This window comes from Mandrillus leucophaeus, unplaced genomic scaffold (genome assembly GCF_000951045.1).
Source record: "Mandrillus leucophaeus isolate KB7577 unplaced genomic scaffold, Mleu.le_1.0 Scaffold1342, whole genome shotgun sequence".
NCBI lineage: Eukaryota > Metazoa > Chordata > Mammalia > Primates > Cercopithecidae > Mandrillus > Mandrillus leucophaeus.
Window position 1 is genome coordinate 113904 of NW_012101302.1, and position 18299 is coordinate 132202.

General features: G+C 36.7%; 1 protein-coding gene across 2 annotated transcripts in view; it reads left to right on the plus strand.

The window, feature by feature from the left end:
- The window catches only part of CD200R1 (CD200 receptor 1), a 46255-nt gene extending 27963 nt beyond the window's left edge, over nucleotides 1-18292 (plus strand). The window contains exons 2-8 of one of the 2 annotated variants that reach the window (XM_011973103.1): nucleotides 4617-4685; nucleotides 9713-9778; nucleotides 11288-11605; nucleotides 11730-11981; nucleotides 15887-15995; nucleotides 16541-16586; nucleotides 17273-18292. In XM_011973103.1, coding sequence (XP_011828493.1) covers nucleotides 4617-4685; nucleotides 9713-9778; nucleotides 11288-11605; nucleotides 11730-11981; nucleotides 15887-15995; nucleotides 16541-16586; nucleotides 17273-17395 — 983 coding nt within the window. In that variant the 3' untranslated portion in view covers nucleotides 17396-18292. The remainder of the gene's footprint in view (nucleotides 1-4616; nucleotides 4686-9712; nucleotides 9779-11287; nucleotides 11606-11729; nucleotides 11982-15886; nucleotides 15996-16540; nucleotides 16587-17272) is intronic. The other variant, XM_011973104.1, reaches the window with a different exon arrangement.
- Nucleotides 18293-18299: the final 7 nt, after the last annotated feature.

An 18299-nucleotide genomic window follows, 5' to 3' on the forward strand; every position in this document is an offset into this window, starting at 1 on the left:
AAAAAAAAAAAAAAAAAAGTAGTCAAATCATTTCTGTTTGCAGACAACATGATCTTATATATGGAAAACTCAAAGACTCCACGAAAAATTCTTAGAACTAAAAAATGAATTTAGTAAAATTGCAGGATACAAAATCAACATTAAAAATTAGTAGCTTTTCTATACACTAACAGTGAACTATCTGAGAAAGAAGTAAAGAAAATCCCATTTTTAATAGCTACAGAAAATAAAATACAAAGAGATAAATTGATAAATTTACCCAAAGAGATAAAAGTCAAGAAAGTATATATGTGTGTGTCTATTTCTGGATTATGTATTACATTCCACTGATATATGTGATTATCTTTTAGCCAAGACCAGATTGTTTTGATTACTGCAGCTTCAGAGTTAAGCTTAAACTTAAGTAGATTTTTCTCTCTCTCTCTTTTTCTGTTGTTGTTCTTTTTAAACAAGCAGCTTGGCTATTCTAGGTTTGCATTCATATATGAATTTTAGAATTATCTTCTCAATTTTCACAGAAAAGACTACCACATTTTGATTGAGACTGTTCTTGAGGAGAATTGACATCTTAATAATATTGGGACTTTCCATTATATAGGGTTTATCTAATTCATCTCAGCAATATTTTATAGTTTTCATTATACAGGTCTTACACAACTTTTATTACTTTTTTTTCCTAGGTATTTTTTTACATTATTGTAAACATTTAAAAATTTTCATTTTCCAATTTTTTTGTACTAGTATTGAAAAATGTAATTGTTTTAAAATATTATTAGTATTTTATGTTATTACTTTACTAAGTTCATTTAGTTCTAGGAAGAGAAGAAAAACTGTTAAAGTGCATCTCTGAAAATTCTATGCCTAATATTTTACTTCTTACATAGTGCAAGATTTGATTTGTTATTATTTTGTGAAAAATTTTGTATCATTTGTAAGTGTTGCCAGTCATTGTTTTTTAATTTGTAATGTGTTTATATAGTTTTGATATATAGTTAATTCTACCTTCATAAAATGAGTTAGAAAGTGTTCTCTCCTTGATTTTCTAAAAGGATTTGGTGTAAAATTAGTATTATTTTTTTCTTACATGTTTGCTTACATTTGTCAGTGTAGCCAATTTGATAGAAGGCTTTTTATCAACAAATTCAGTTTTTTAAAGATATAAGGCTTTTCAGTTTTTTTATTCTTAAGTGTCAAAAGCTTTGTCTTCAAAGAATTTGTCCATTTCAACTATTACTGTATTAGATTAGCATAATATTGTGAATAATATTCCCCCATTTTTCCTTTCATGAATGTAAATCTATATGAATGACCCTTCTTTCCTTCCTAATATTAGAGATTTGTGTTCTTTCTATTTTTTTTCTTGATCAGTCTAGTTGTTGATTTATAAATGTTGATGATCTTTTTAAAGAAGCAGCTTTTGATTTCCTTAATTCTTTGCATTGCTTGTTTCCTATTTTGTTGATTTCTGCTCTTAGATTTCTTACTGTCTTTTCTCTCTTTTGTTTCTTGCATCTGTGGGTGAATTTTACACTTTTCTTCCTTTAAAATTAGCACCTAACGGTATTACTTTTCCTAAAACCACTGTGTTAGCTGCTTATTTCAAATTTTGGCATGTTGTATTTTCATTACTATCCAGTGAAAAATAATTTCTTTATGAATCTCTTCTTTGAGCAAAGGGTTGCTTAGGAATGTGTTTGATTTCTAAATATTTGGTATTTTCTTAAAAATCTCCTTGTAATTGATTTCTAATTTAATTCTGTTTCGGTTGGAGGACATCTTTTGTATGATTTTAGTTTTTTTTAAAGTTTTTGAGACTTGTTTTGTGGCAAAGAATGTAGTTAAACTCAGTGAACATACGATGTGCACTTGCAAAGACTGTGTTCTGCAGATGCTGGGTTAGTGTTCTAAAAATATGAATTAGGTCAATGTGGATGACAGCTTTATTGGTTGTTTATAACTATGTAACGAATAACCTCCCCCCCCAACTTAGCAGCAGATAAGAAATAGGTATTTTGAAAGAAAAATACATCTTAAGTTGATACTGATACTTTTCATTAAAATTTAGGACTGAGGGATTTTTTTTCTTTTTTTCTTTTTTTTCGTTTTGTTTGTTTGACGGAGTGTCACTCTGTTGCCCAGGCTGGAGTGCAGTGGCGCGATCTCAGCTTACTTCAACCTCTGCCTCCTGGGTTCAAGCAATTCTCTGCCTCAGCCTCCCAAGTAGCTGGGATTACAGGCGCCTGCTACCACGCCTGGCTAAGTTTTGTATTAAACTTACTTATTTTACATCCATATCTTCTTTCTTCCTCACTATAAAATTGAACAATACCAACATACAGACATACCTATCTCTCCACAACCTCACCCAACAGTGTATATTGTCAGACTTTTGGATTTTGCCAGTTATAGATGAGAAAGGGTATTTCCAAATACTTTTAATTCAGATTCCTCTTCCCATGACTGATGTGGAATATCTTTTCATATGACTAAGAGACATTTTCACTTCTTTTTCCATAAAATCTCTGTCCATATGTTTAGTCCGGTTTGCTACAGGTTTGGGTTGACCTTTATTTTTAATCCAGCTTCATCCAGCCATGTACCAGGGAGCTCAGCAAGCCACTGTTCTAAGCCCATGAATTCTGACAGTTGTCTCTTCCGTAACTTAACTATTCCCATTCAGATCTAGAATTCATAATGTCTGTGTCCAGGTGCCTTTGTAATCGTGATTTTATGGACTTGCCATTCGATCTGCTTTTTTAAAAGTTTGTCTCTCAGTGCTCTTGCAATAACATGGCTTAAACTCACTTCAATTTGGGTTAATTTGGGTTGTGTATCTATCCTAGCATATTTCTTAGGCTCTAACCCTTGATTTCTACTCATAGCAGTAAGGCTTACTTGCACTAAGATTCATAATTGGGTAACTGAAGCAACTTACTAGCCAGGAAGTCTTGGTCAAATTGCTTAATCACTTAATCTACATTTCTTTATCCGTAAAATGAGAATAATAATATCTGCTAGTTATAGAGAGATGGAAATAAAGAACATAGGCAAATCACCCAAAATCTATTCCTATTATACTCATTCAATAAATTATCTTGAAAGAACAGTTTGTTAAAGAAAATGGCAGCTGAAAGGGGCACTAGATTCAAACTTTTTCCAGAGAAACACTGAGCATTACATTTTACTCCAAAATGTGTCTCTTTGCTAGTCAGATACACTCACTGTAGATAAGCTACGAGTGTATCTTTTCCTTGTGAACACATTCTAGGAGCTTTGTGCCTTGCACAGTTAGAGCCTGCCAATATCCAGCCTCAACTCCAATTATACATCCAGATTTTCTCACTTCGTGGCAATACTAAACTATTTATAACTCTTGTAAATTTGTATTTGGCTTTGTACCTCCTTTAAATGCTGTTATTTTTGTTTGCATTTTCCCTTCTGTCTTCTTGGAAAACTCCTCATGTACTTAGATCCAGCTAAAAAATTACTTATTATAGGAAAGCATGCCTAATCTCTTACTCCTGTTTTCCTAGAATTTAAACATCTCTTCTTTTAAACTTCTGTATATCACATGCAGCTTCGATCATTGCACTGAAAACTTTGCATTGTAATTGTTTCCCCAGCTGCTGCCTCTCCTGGATCTTAAGCTCTTGGAGAAAAGGGGGTATTGTTTATTATGATGTCTCTGTGCCTAGCAGAGTACTTTGCCAATAATTGCTGCTTAAAAAGATGTGTACTACCAGTTCTCACTAAGAGCTTGCCTTGCAGAAATGTGAACTTAATAGGCCATTATCTGTATCACGGGTCTCCAACCCCGGGGCTGCAGACTGGTACCAGTCCTTGGCCTGTTAGGGACTGGGCTGCACAGCAGTGGGTGAGTGGCAGGTGAGTGAGAATTGCGGCCTGAGCTCCACCTCTTGTCAGATCAGTTGGAGGCATTAGATTCTCACAGGAGCATGAACTCTATTGTGAACTGTGCATGCCAGGAATCTAGGTTATGCATTCCTTATGACAATTGAACTAATGCCTGATGATCTGAGGTGAAACAGTTTCATCCGAGAACCATCACGCTCCCTTCTCCCTTGTCCATGGAAAAATTATCTTCCTCAAAATGGGTCCCTGGTGCCAAAAAGGTTGGGGACCTTTTTCCCATCATAGATTCTATGATGTGATTTCAACAATGCTTAGGAAAATCCTTTTGTTCCATACCAGCATCCAATCAATAGTCCCCACTAAACTATTTTTACCTCCTCATTGGTGCTTGAAAAGCCTGTAAAAGATAGTAAAGTAATTTCTTCCACACTCAGAGATAGACTAAATGCATATAAGCCTGGAAGAAGACTTGAATATAAAGCAAGAGCAGGGGGAGGGTAGTGATGGGCACTCTGGGCTTAAAGCAGGACTGTGCCAGAGTCAGGAAGAGCAAGTCAAAAGTTTATACTGGGACAAATTTTGCCAAGACTTATGCTTGGCTGTCATAATTTAGATATTCATTGGTAACTGCAATACAAAAATAGTCTGAAGAATGTGAAAAAATATGACTTTAACTAGGAGTCAGATCTATTAATGCATGTTTCTCTCTCCCCCGATGTCTTTTTCAAAATGCATATATTCAGAAGCGGAGGGTGCTGCTCAATCAAACAACTCATTAATGCTGCAAACTAGCAAGGAGAATCATACTTTAGGTAATGTCCATCTTTTATTAATAATTCTAGTAGGGGAGTGCTTGATGTCCATATAAGTTTTACATTTCAGGATCGTGAATTGTCTCATGCATTATCTGTATTATCTAAATGATATTATATTTAAGAGTGTTGATGAAATTTTCATTCTGAAATTATTTCTATGCTTATTTAGTACCTATTTTAAGAATGGGATCACTGAACAAAACCATGGCCTATTCAAAAAATTTGTTATTCAACTTTTGAAACCTAGATTATTATCCCAGAGTACTTTTTAATAAGCAGGTCTTAATAGGTGTTAATGATTTATTTTCTATATCGTCTCTCAACCCTATTGTCTCCAAAATTTTTGTTTGCCATTATAATTAACATTGAAACAGAAAACAAAAGTTAATAGACTTTATTTTTTTAGAGAAGTTTTAGGATCATAGCACAATTGAGTACCGAGATTGAGTACAGAGAAAGTACAGAGATTTCCCGTATAACTCTGCCCTGACACATGCAAAGCCTCCCCCATTATTAACATACCCGACTAGAGTGGTACATTTGTTTCAGTTAATGAACCTACATTGAAACATCATCATTATCCCGTTATAAAAGTCCAAAGTTTGCATTAGGGGTCGCTCTTGGTGTTGAATATGAATGTTTTCAGGCAAATGCATAATAACATGTCTCCACCATGATAATATTTTACAGAGTAATTTTATTGACTTAAAAATCCTCTCTATTCTACCTATTCATCCTTCCCAGCCTGCTAACCCCAGGCAATCCTGATATACTGTCTCCATAATTTTGTCTTTTCCAGGGTGTCATGTAATGGGAATGTTATAGTATGCAGCATTTTCAGACTGGCTTTTTTTCACTTAATAATATGCATTTAAGTGTCCCTCATGACTTTCCATGTCTTAATGGCTCTTTTTTTTAAAGTACTGAATAATATTCCATTGTTTGACTATACCACAGTTTGTTTCTTTGCCTGGTAAAAGACATCTTGGCTGCTTCCAAGTTTTGGCAATTATGAAAAAAGCTGCAATTAGCACCCATGCACAGGTTTTTGTATGGATGTAAGTTTTCAACTCTTAGGATAAATATAAAAAGCATGATTGTTGGATTGCATGGTAGGAGATTGCTTAGTTTTGTGAGAAACTGCCAAACTGTCTTTCAAAGTAGATGTATCACTTTGCATTCCTGCTACCAATTAATGAAAGCTCCTGTTGCTCCACTCCTCGCCTTTGGTGTGTAGTGGTTCTCACTGTTGTTTTAATTCGCCTTTCTCTGATGACATATGGTGTAGAGCATCTTTTTGTATGCTTATTTTCCATAAATATATACATTTTCCATATATATCTTCTTTGGTAAAGTGTCTGTTAAGATTTTTGACCTGTTTTTTAATCTGGTTGTTTGCTTGCACATTGCCGAGTTTTAAGAGTTCTTTGTGTGTTTTGGATAACAGTCTTTTATCGGCTATGTCTTTTACAAATAGAGTTGGCCCTCTGTATCCATGGGTTTCAAATCTGTGGATCCAACCAATCATGGATTGGAAATACTTGGAAAAAAATCCACAAAGTTCCAAAAAACAAAACTTGGATTTGCCTTACTACATTGAATCCACAGGATGTAGTGATATACAGGCATTGTATTAGGTATTATAAGTAATCTAGCGATGATTTAAAAAATACAGGTTATAATTATTTTCTTTGCTTCTTGGTAGGTAAGGTGTTCTTCCCCTCTGGCTTCTTTCTGAAGTATTTCTTTACATTTGATTTTCTGTAATTTGAAAATAATACATCTAGATGTAGGTTATTTTTGGCATTTATTCTGCTTGGCGTTCTCTGAGTTTCTTGGATCTATGGTTTAGCGTCTGACATTAATTTGGAGAAAATTCTTAGTCATTATTATTTAAAGTATTTCTTATTTTTTTTCATTTTTTAAGCTACAATATAGCAACTTTTCAAAAACAAAATTTGAAATAAGTTAAAACTATTGTGATTGTAAAAAATTCTACAGAGCTCAAGGGAAGGAATGCATGTTGGTCTCAGAAATTATGGAAGTAGAAAGTTGAACTAGATGAGGACTCTCATCTCGGTTCCTCTCCTGCTTCTGCTTTATTTACTTATTTATATTAATTTTAACTGACACATAATAATTGCACATATTTATGAGGTACGTAGTAATATTTTGATACATACAATTTGTAGTAATGAAATCATGGTAACTGGCATATCCTTCACTTCAAACATTATTTCTTTGTGTTGGGACCATTCAATATCCTCTTCTAGCTCTTTGAAAATATGTGATATATTATTGTGAACTATAGTCATCCTACAATACTATAAAACAATAGAACTTGTTCATCCTACATAGCTATAATTTTGTGCCCTTTAAGAAATTTCCTGTATTCCCCCCTTTCCCCTACCCTTTGTAGTCTATAGAAGCCTGTGTTCTGCCTTTTACTTCTATGAGACCAACTTTTTTTAAGCTTCTGCATAGAATGAGAACATGTGATGTTTGGCTTTTTGTTCTTGGCTTATTCCACTCAACATAATATCCTCCAGTTCCATCCATGTTGCTGTAAATGACAAGATTTCATTTTTTATGGCTGAATAGTATTCCATATTTTCTTGCTTTTTCATGTTTGATGTGTTTCTATGTTGATACCTACATATCTAGTGCAACTGTCACCTCTTCTAATTTTATGGTGTGGGCTTCTTAAGAAAAAACTCATTCATATGTAACCCATTCTAGTGATGTTCGCAAGCATCCCTATGACCTAGGTGGTGAGAGTTTGTGGCAGCAGTGGCACAGCTTTGCTGGGAGTTGGTTTGCCAGCCTGCTTTTCAGGTCATGGGTGCTTGTGTGCTCATGGTGGGTTGCTCCACTTGGCATCTGGCTTGCTGGGTTTGGGACTATGGGGCTCTTATTCTGGCCAAGGGCACAAGCACATGGTTGCTTGGCTATCCTCAGGGCATGTCTGCCAGGAGTGAACCCACTGGACTGTTTCTTAGGTTTTGGAGTGGGTGGGCAGCCCCTCAGCCAGTCTGGGGGGAATGTCTGCTGCGAGTGGGCCACCGGGTTATTTCTCAGGCTCTGGGCACAGGTCCCCAGCTGCTCCGCTGCTCTATAGGTATGTCCACCAGGGGCATGCCTGCTGAGTTGTTTCTCAGATCCTGGGTGTGAATACACCATCTGTCAATCTAGGGTTGTGTTCAGGGTAGGGGCCCCTCGTCTGTTTTTCAGGCCCAGGACATGAGCATGCAGACACTCAGCTGGCCTGGCTGAGTTTCCACTAGCGGTGGATCCACTGGGTTGTTTCTTAGGCTCTAGTTACAGGCACGGGGCCCCTTGGTAGGCCTGGGGTTATGTTTGCCAACAGCGAGCTCGTGGGGCTGTTTCTCAGGACCTGGGTGTGATCTTGTGACTGCTGGGCTGGCCTAGGGGGATGTCCCCTGGGAGTGGATCTGCCCTGCTGTTTCTCAGGCCCTGATTGTGGGTATGGAACCGATGTGTAGGTCTAGGGGTGTGTCCTCTGGGAGCGACACCCTTGACAGTTTCCCAGATCCCGAGTGTGGGTATGGGGCTGCTGATTAGTCCCGGAGGTGTGTCTGCCATGTGGAGGGCTCGCAGGGCTATTTCTCAGGCCTTGAGTGAGGGCATGGGGCTACTGGGGAGGCCGGGAGACACGTCTGTGGGCGTATTTGTTGGGGAGGAGGCACAGGACTGTTTCTCAGACCCTGGGCGAGGATGCATGTACACTCAGCTGGCCTAGGGTTATGTCAGCTGCTGGGTCCTCTCAGAGGGCATGCAGTGGTTTGGTCAGCTCAATGGCAGGTTTGTCCTGGTAGGACTGCCAGACTGTTTCTCCGGCTGGAAGTGTGGGGAGAGGGGATTGGTTTCCCTACTGTGCAGGACCAGAGTCACAGCCAATCCTGAGCCCAGGCTCCATGCAGCAAAGGTATAGCCGGCTGGTGGGCTGGAGCGGTACAGTGGCTACTTGTCCCCAGGACAGGGTGTACTTCAAAAGCGGCTCTAGTCCATGATGGCCCCTTGCTGCCGCAGCTTGGCTCACAGAGGGTGGGTGGAAGGTAGCAGGTGCATACATTGTGCCCCTTATCTGGAGGAATGCAGCCGTGTGAATTCCTGGTAGCACTCCAAACTGGGCTCAGGGCTTGTGAGGACTGTGAAATTCTCTTGAAGTAACTCTTTTTGGTAGCTATAGGGGCTGGTGGGGTTCTTCTGCTTATGTTTTCCCTGCAAGAGGAAGTCCCTCCTGAGCCTGGAGCAGTCCAGGAAGAGGATGTGGGAGGATGGGGTGCCAGAGGCAGGGTGCTTTTATGCTTCCTTCCTGAGCTTCTGATGACCACAGGCATCTGTCCACTCCTTTTCTGCACTCCCGCACTCTCCCTTTGATACTCCAGTAGAATCTTAGCTGTCTATTTATTGCTTTCTTTTCGTGGAGATGTGCACCAGGGCCTCTAGTCAGTCATCTTGCTGACATCTGCTTCTTCTATATTTTTCCCTTTGTACTCTAATACGTAGAAAAAAATGAGAAAGGAACAGAGATGGATGGACCCTTCTCAGTTTTGCTTCTAAAATTCTTGAGAAAGGGCACTGCTGTATTCACCTGGGTGAGGTGCCCAACATTGGACCAAATAACTTTAATTGGGAACTCGTAGCTGAAGAAAGGGATATAATTCGACCAGCTCAGTGAGATGCTCACATGGACTAATCTCCCTGGCTGAGGAAGAAGGATGCAGTAGAGGCAGGTTTACCTTTTTCAAAATAGTTCAAAACCAGGTGTATCATGAAAGAGAAGTTATTGATTAACCACTTATAATTTTCAAGATATTAACACATTTTGTCCCCTAATGATGGCATGACTTCTAATTTCTGTTTTACAATGATTTCTGTGTAATTTTAATTATGGTGAACTGATTGCCTATCATGTTGAATAAGACTTTGTGGAGAGATACTGGCTTCCACTCTGAGTACATAAAATTGATTTCATTTATTCTTCTCTAAATATTTTCTAGCTTCAAACAGTTTATGTACGGATGAAAAACAGATTACACAGAACCACTCAAAAGTACTCGCAGAAGGTAATATGCTTCCTTACTAGTGGCCAGCACTGAGGGATGGAAAGTTGAACTTTCTTAGAAATATTAGCTAATGACCTGACTGGAAGCCAGCCTTATGACTACTTGAAGAACTTGGTGATCTGAGAACTGTGGTATGAGGCATCCTGAATGACCCAACCTCTAGTTGTTCTCCAAACAAGCCATGTTGTTGCTTGTCTCTGAACCTTTGCTAAGGTGGAGTGGCGGAAGGAGCATGGATTTAACTACCTTTCAGATCTATATTAAAGTATTACTGCTTTCTTCATCTAGTTATGTACTTATTAATTGGCTGTGAAATGCAAGGGCTAGAGTACAAACCACATAAGAGACAGGTGACACCAAAACAGGATAGGAGAGATATCAAATGCAGGGTTTAGCAAAAACATCCTTCATCCACATAAAGGTTTGCCCCTCTATAGCTGATTCTGCTTATGCTATAGTGATGAAATCACTGACACTCACCTTTGTTACAAGTGAGTAGTGACAAATACTTTGGTGGACTAATCACCTCTCAGCAAACCCTTACAAAGCCACTGACACATTGTGTGAATTTTTGGGATGCGTGAGGTTCTATGTTGGAAGATGCTTGTAGGATGCAGGGCTTAATTTTTCCTCTAAATGATGGACAACAGGGATCAACTTACGCCTTTATTGTTGATGACTGGATTGAATATACAGAAATAAAATCTGTGAGCTAAGTTCACATCTGAACTATCTGAAAGTATATGTGTGACTAAATAGGAAGGAATGAAAACTCATCCAAAGGCTACATTTGATAATGTCATAAATTTGCAATGAAATATTTTTTATAAAAAATGTCTAAAGGAAAATAAATCTTGTTTTTTTAAAAATTATATATCACACTACATTTTCACAAGAAATAAATATTTCTAAGCATCTCTTATCATTAGGCATTATCATTTTTCATTTTTATGGGATGGCTCAACTGGTGGAATAATAGTTTTTTTTTTTTTTTAAAAGATCTGTAGATTTCACTGACTTTGTGATTCTTTAAAAAAAAATGAACTTAAAAAAATTTCTAGCTAGTTCAACCCAAATGCCATATTAGTTACTTTAAAAGAAAGCACTATATACTAATACATACTACATTTATGTTTGTCTGAAACAAAAACCTTGGAGTAGACTTTTTTGTTCTCACCAAAGCTGAGGAGGAGACAGCCACATCACTAATTACAATTCTCTTTGTTTCTAGATATTAAAACTTCTGAATTAATATCAAAAATACTTTATTATATATAATATTTCTAATGATACATAATACAGGAGAAAATTGGTTAATCTCTAGATTGGGTTCCATATATTATTTATATCTTGAGAATTTTAATTGTTTATGAAGATCTAGTATTTTTGGAATAAGATCACCAGCAAAGTTACGTTCTAGTGTAACTTCATATGTTGTGGATAAATGTAACACATGAAGTTCTTTATTAAGCTTTTCTTTTATCATTCTCTTTTCATGTATGCGTCCAGTTAACATTTCATGGCCTGTACAGATGGCTAGAAATGCTGTGCTTTGTTGCCCTCCTATTGAGTTCAGAAATTTGGTCGTAATAACATGGGAAATAATCCTAAGAGGCCAGCCTTCCTGCACAAAATCCTACAGGAAAGAAACAAATGAGACCAAGGAAACCAACTGTACTGATGAGAGAATAACCTGGGTCTCCACACCTGATCAGAATTCAGACCTTCAGATTTACCCAGTGGCCATCACTCATGACGGGTATTACAGATGCTTAATGGCAACTCCTGATGGGAATTTCCATCGTGGATATCACCTCCAAGTGCTAGGTAAGGAGCATCATGTATTGTGGTATTTCACATCACCAGATTTGTGACTGAAACAAATATCTCTTTGAATTCCATACACTTTATGTGAAAACCAAAGCATTTTCTCCCCCTTTCCTCTCTGCAGTTACACCTGAAGTGACCCTGTTTCAAAGCAGGAATAGAACTGCAGTATGCAAGGCAGTTGCAGGGAAGCCAGCTGCTCAGATCTCCTGGATCCCAGAGGGGGATTGTGCCCCTACTGAGCAAGAGTACTGGGGCAATGGCACAGTGACTGTTAAGAGTACATGCCACTGGGAGGGCCACAATGTGTCTACCGTGACCTGCCATGTCTCCCATTTGACTGGCAACAAGAGTCTGTACATAGAGCTACTTCCTGGTCAGTAATTCTTTTAGTTTTATTTTTGATTTTTTTCCATTCTTTTAAAGGAGTTAAGAAAAAAAAGTGTGCAAATACATTTTATTTGAGGATGCTCTCTCCACTGTTCATTTTTATCTCTTCCCTGATCAAAATAAAGAGATGTGTTTAGGAGAATAGTACAGACATTTGTTGTAAAAAGTCCTTTTTCAGAATGCAGCTTAATTCTGTTAGTAATGTTCACTTCTATGCTAGTAGTTAATTGGCATGAGTAGTATACTTTTAAAAATAATACTTATGGCTTATTGAAAGATAAAGTATACTTTGAAGCATGTAATTATGGTTTCATTAGAAGGATACATTCACTCATAAGTTGCTTTTATGAATTTTTAGTTTGGTGTAATTTTGTTTTCTGGACTTTTCATCACTGAATTTCTTAAATGTCTTATAACAACATCTATGGTTCATTTAATCACTGTTTAGTTTATTTACTCTCTGCTCTCATCCTACTCTCATTTCTTGTTATTTAAAAACTATTAAATATCAACAAACATATTTAAAATGCAATTGTTCTGTAAGGCTTCATGAAAAAATTAGCCCTACCCCTGTCTTTCCAACCCAATTGCGATCTCCATTAAACTCCCCTGAGGTAAGTACTTTCAAATTTTACAGTGTTTCTTCTAGTAATTAGTGCCATTTTTATACAACATGCTCATACTACTATTTCCTACTGTATCAAATTTAGACATTATGTAATCTCAACTTCTTGTGGTAGATGAGGATTTCACATTACCTTCTTCCTTTCCTTCAAACTTCAATTGAGGTAATACAGTTTTTCATTAAATAGCCTATGTTCCCATTAATTTGAATATTTAAGTACTGTTAAGTGCTTAAATATCAAGAAATACACTCATGCTTTCACTTTCAAATGACTTTTTTTCTTGGACTTCATAAGTGCTTTACCTTTTTTGTTTCCTTAAGAACGTATGTACCTATTGTGAGCTATCACTAAGCCTATTGACAAAACTAGAGAACTCCTTAGTAATATATTTTCCACATGGTCAGATTTATTAGGTAATCTGTTAGTTCTATTTTTTTCTCAAAGTCATTCCTTCTTGAGTTTTTTATATGTGCTTGGTCTGATCTCTCCTGATTGGCCTCTAGATCTGCTGTACAGCTATTGTCCTGGACACTCTCATCGCCTCAATCCTCTACTTAGCCTATGTCTATTTAATCTGAGTTTCTTCCGTCTTCTATACATTTGTTTGTTTTTAACTCTTTCTTTCATACGTGAGACTTTTCTTAACTCTTTGGTAATCCTTGGGTATGGATTCATTTTGAAGTGAGTACTAATGAGCTACCTGGAAGCTCTACTAGTTAATGGTTGGAATTGTCAACAAGTTAGCTTCAGCCCAGTGAAAAGGAGCTAAGTGATTTTTAATAACTAGAGATTTATTATGTATCTGAAGGCCTTTTCTCTGGGGCTGTTCAGGCTCTGCAGAAATTAACTCAGAGTTTCTGGCCTTGGAGAGATAAGCCTGACTACCAGTGTTTGGGAAGGGAGGGAGCAGTGAGTGTATGTGTGTGAGTGTGCATGTGAGTGTGCCACTGTTGAGAATCAGACTTTCCTTTATATCTCTCTTCAGTCTGGTATTTCATTCTCACCCTCCCTGATGTCTGGATGCTTGACTTTGGAGTCTCTCCAGGTCATCTTTTCTAGGCCAATCTGCTAATCTCCCCTTTTTCTGCTGGCTGGGAAATGTGTGCTACATAAGATGGGGTGGGAGACAACAGAACCTACCTGTTCTCGAGACAAACTTTCATTATTATTATTTTTTTTTTGAGACAGAGTCTCGGTCTGTCGCCCAGGCTGGAGTGCAGTGGCGCAATCTCGGCTCACTGCAAGCTCCGCCTCCCGGGTTCACCCCATTCTCCTGCCTCAGCCTCCCGAGTAGCTGGGACTACAGGAGCCCGCCACCGCGCCCGGCTAATTTTTTCTATTTTTAGTAGAGACAGGGTTTCACCATGGTCTCGATCTCCTGACCTTGTGATCCATCCGCCTCGGCCTCCCAAAGTGCTGGGATGGAGACAAACTTTCAAAGAAGATCTGAACTTTTAGCCCCACACTTCACCCCTCCACGTACTTGTTTTTCTATATTTGATGCTTCCTACTCCAGAATTTTCCTGGAGTTTTGTGTGTACTAAGGTTTGTATTTATTCTATGTTGTAAATCATTAGTCAGTTTTCTATTCATTTCTCACTTAAAAACAGTTTGAAATCTTTCATCTGTTCTTGTCTTCATCCCTCTTCTCTTTGTCTTTGCAGATCTACACTTAAAACATTCTTTTTACTAACATTTTAGCAAGTTTTAATGAGGGAGAAGAGAAAATCTCATGTGTTGAAACCACCGTTTTTTTATATCTAACATTTAAGTCATATGTGTGGGGATTTTTGAGTTTAGCAGTATTTACTGAAAAGAGCAGTTGTGCCTCGGTTATGTATGAAATATCACTGTTTCATATTACAATATGATGTCAGATTTATAGTGTCTCAGAATTGAAGGGAACTTCTCATTCAAATTCCTATGTAGTGCAGGGATCTCCTTGATGTCTTTCTTGCATGGTGGATCTTTAGCCTCTGCTAGTACACATTCAATGAGAGAGAGCTTAGTAGTGTGAAAGCAAGGGTTTTAAAAAATGTTGTTCTAAACAGTGAAACCAAACATTTCACTTTCATATAACATATGGAGAAATTCAGTATTTAAAAACATCAACTGTGGAAGGGAAGTGGAAGGACCAGATGCCAGCCTGCTCAGTCTCCACTTCATCTCCTTCTGCTGCCCCTGAGCTATATTCATGCAACACCAGGAGCATAGTTTGCAAATCATTGCCTCTCAGGCTGACAGTTCCTTTGTTGACTTGCACACTTGTCAGATAGAGTTTTGTATTGCTGTCAGCAGCTAATAAATAAAGTTCCTGCTATGTATTCATTTTAGTTTCAATGCCCTGGGAGAAAGATGACTTCAGAATTAGAGTTACTTTTCCAAGTATCTTCCTTACAACTGCCCATTTAGTTGGAGGAGAGAAACACTCTACTATTACAGAGTGGTAGGAATTCACCACTAATCAATCTTTAAAGCAACACAATCCTGATATAAGGTGATGTCTTGCTGAAAACTCTGGAGTCTGTATTGAAAAAGCAGTTTTATTTTAATAATTCTCAAACTATTAATGGGTCAGAAGTGTTGAAAATGAAACTACAGATATGAATTTCATGTACTGTGAGACATCATGAAACCATCTATATAGATAGATAGATATGGATATAAATATAGATAACTTTATTCTTAGTAGAGATTAAGTTTTAGAGCAGTTTTAGGTTCACAGCAAAATTGAATGGAAGTACAGACATTTCCCATAAATCCCCTGCTTTTGCCCATGCCCAACCTCTCCCACCTACACCTGTGCCAGTCTGTTACATTTATTCGAATTGTTGAACCTCCACTGATACAACATTACCACCCAGTAAAGTCCATACTTTACATTAGAGTTCATTCTTGGTGTTGTACATTCCATGGGTTTGGACAAACGTGTAATGACATGTATCCACCAGTATAGTATTATACAGAACAGCTTTATTGTCCTACACGATCCTCCTTGCTCTTCCTATTCCTCCCTCCTTTCTCACCACCAGATAATCAATAATTTATTGACTATTCCCTAGTTTTGTCTTTTCCATAATGTCTTACAATTGGAATCATAATATGTAACCTTTCCAGATTGGCATGTTTCACTTAGTAATATACATTTGAAATTCCTCCATGTCTTTTTATGGTTCGATAGCTCATTTCTTTTTAACACTGAATAATCAGATAGTACATTATTCGGATTGTACCACATTTGAGCCATATATTTTTCTGTCTATAGTTCCAGGTGCCAAAAAATCAGCAAAATTATATATGCCATATGTCATCCTTCCTATTATTATTTTGACCATCGTGGGATTCATTTGGTTATTGAAAATCAGTGGCTGCAGGTATTGACTGATGAATGTTTTCTTCTTCTTCAGCTTTATTAGGCTAGAAAAGAGTCAGAAATATGGAATTTATTGTATTGGGTATATTAGGATGTTAACATCAAATGTCCCATAATCAAATCTTGAAGGTGTTAGACTTGGACTACTTTGAATGATGAGAGAGACTTTGCTAGGTTGATTTGGCACAGAAGCATGGAAAATTAGGCCATTTAGGGCAGGATCTTGGGAGAGAAAATGCATGTTAATTTTTACATTTGGGTAAATAATTACAATTCCTTTATGCAACAAAGAGGAGTTGTTACATGCATTCAATTGCATCAAGCTTCTATTGCATAATTTCAGTTTTTCAAAATCCAGAATATTCTTATTTGGGGATATTAGCCACGAGCAGTATTCTTCACTTATTTCTAGTGGTTTCTTTCTGATTTATTATGGCTTCTATCAAAATTAACCACAATTGTCAATAGTATACTGTCTTATTGTCCCATTTTCAATCTAAACAATGATGTTTCCTCCATTCACTTCAATTTATTTTATTTTTGTAGAAAATATAATTTGAATAAAACAGAATCTACTTCAGTTGTTGAGGAGGTAAGATAAAAAAGAGTAATTGCAAACTTAAGCCAATAGTCTGAAAATCTAGCAACATAATCTGTAGTTTGTATCAGTATTAGTGTTTCAGTTGAAAAACTAAAACAATTCTGATTTACAATGCTTATATGTGTGATTACTTTGTTAATTATCTATCAAATACTATTTATACATCACTCTAGATCCACATTTTCACTTCGTGAACTATATCCTAATACACATGATGCTTGTCTCCTTTGGACTGTAATCTTTAGAGAAAATGAATTGGTGTTTCTTGTCACCAATTTGAAAGCATCTCTAATTCCTGACTTCTCTTTTTCAATACTATCATTATGTTTCTCTTACACAAACTTAAAACATATCCTGCTCCTTAATCTTTTATTGTAAGTAGCTTACTAAGTCTCCAAAGCTCTCCTTTGGAGTACTTCTCATATCACTTTATTCATCTCCATTCCTACTTTCACAGAGCCATTATCTCCACACAGAGACTTACGTAGTTAACAAATACTTTTTGATAAAATGATAGAACAAAGCCTGCTCTTATGTTTATATAGGCCCAGAAACACAATTATAAGCACTCTTGAGCACCTGTTAGAAATACTAAAGCTATGGGAAACTGTTACAAAAATACAGATAGTTTCTATAATGATTTTTTGAATTGATTTTAACTTTGAGTTCTTTCTTAGGATGAAATGCAGCCCTATGCCAGCTACACAGAGAAAAACAATCCTCTCTATGATACTACAAACAAGGTGAAAGCGTCTCAGGCATTACAAAGTGAAGTTGGCACAGACCTCCATACTTTATAAGTTGTTGGACTCTAGTACCAAGAAACAACAACAAACGAGATACATTATAATGACTGTCTGATTTTCTCACAGTTCTGGAATGAAGACTTATATTGAAATTAGGTTTTCCAAGGTTGTTAGAAGACATTTTAATGGATTCTCATTCATATCCTTGTATAATTGGAATTTTTTATTCTTGGGTGCTACGAGCTAGTTCTCTGAAGAACTGATGTTATTACAAAGAAAATACATGCTCATGACCAAATATTCAAATTGTGCAGGGCAGTAAATAATGAAACCAAATTTCCTCAAGAAATAACTGAAGAAGGAGCAATCGTGAACAGTTTCTTGTGTATGCTTTCAGAATATTTTAATGTACATATGACATATCTATATGCCTATGGTATATGTGTCTATTTATATGTCTATTTACGTATACATACACATATCTTTGTCAAGGCATCAGTGGGAGCAATACACTGCATTACGGTTCTATGCATATGAAAACCTAATAATACAAGTCTTAGAGATCATTTTATATCATGACAAGTAGAGCTACCTCATTCTTTTTAATGGCTGTATAAAATTCCATTGTATAGTTATATCATTATTTAATTAAACACAACCCTAATGATAGACATTTAGATTCTTTTAAGTTTTGTTTATTCCTTTTAAGTTTTGTTTGTGGTATAAACAATACCACATAGAATGTTTCTTGTGCATATATCTCTTTGCTTTTGTTTGAATATATCTCTAGGATAACTTTCTTGAGTGGAATTGTCAGGTCAAAGGGTTTGTGCATTTTACTATTGATATATATGTCAAATTCTGTTGAATATATATGTCAAATTCCCTCCAACATTGTTTAAATGTGCCTTTCCCTAAATTTCTATTTTAATATCTGTAAGATTCCTGTTTCTACAGT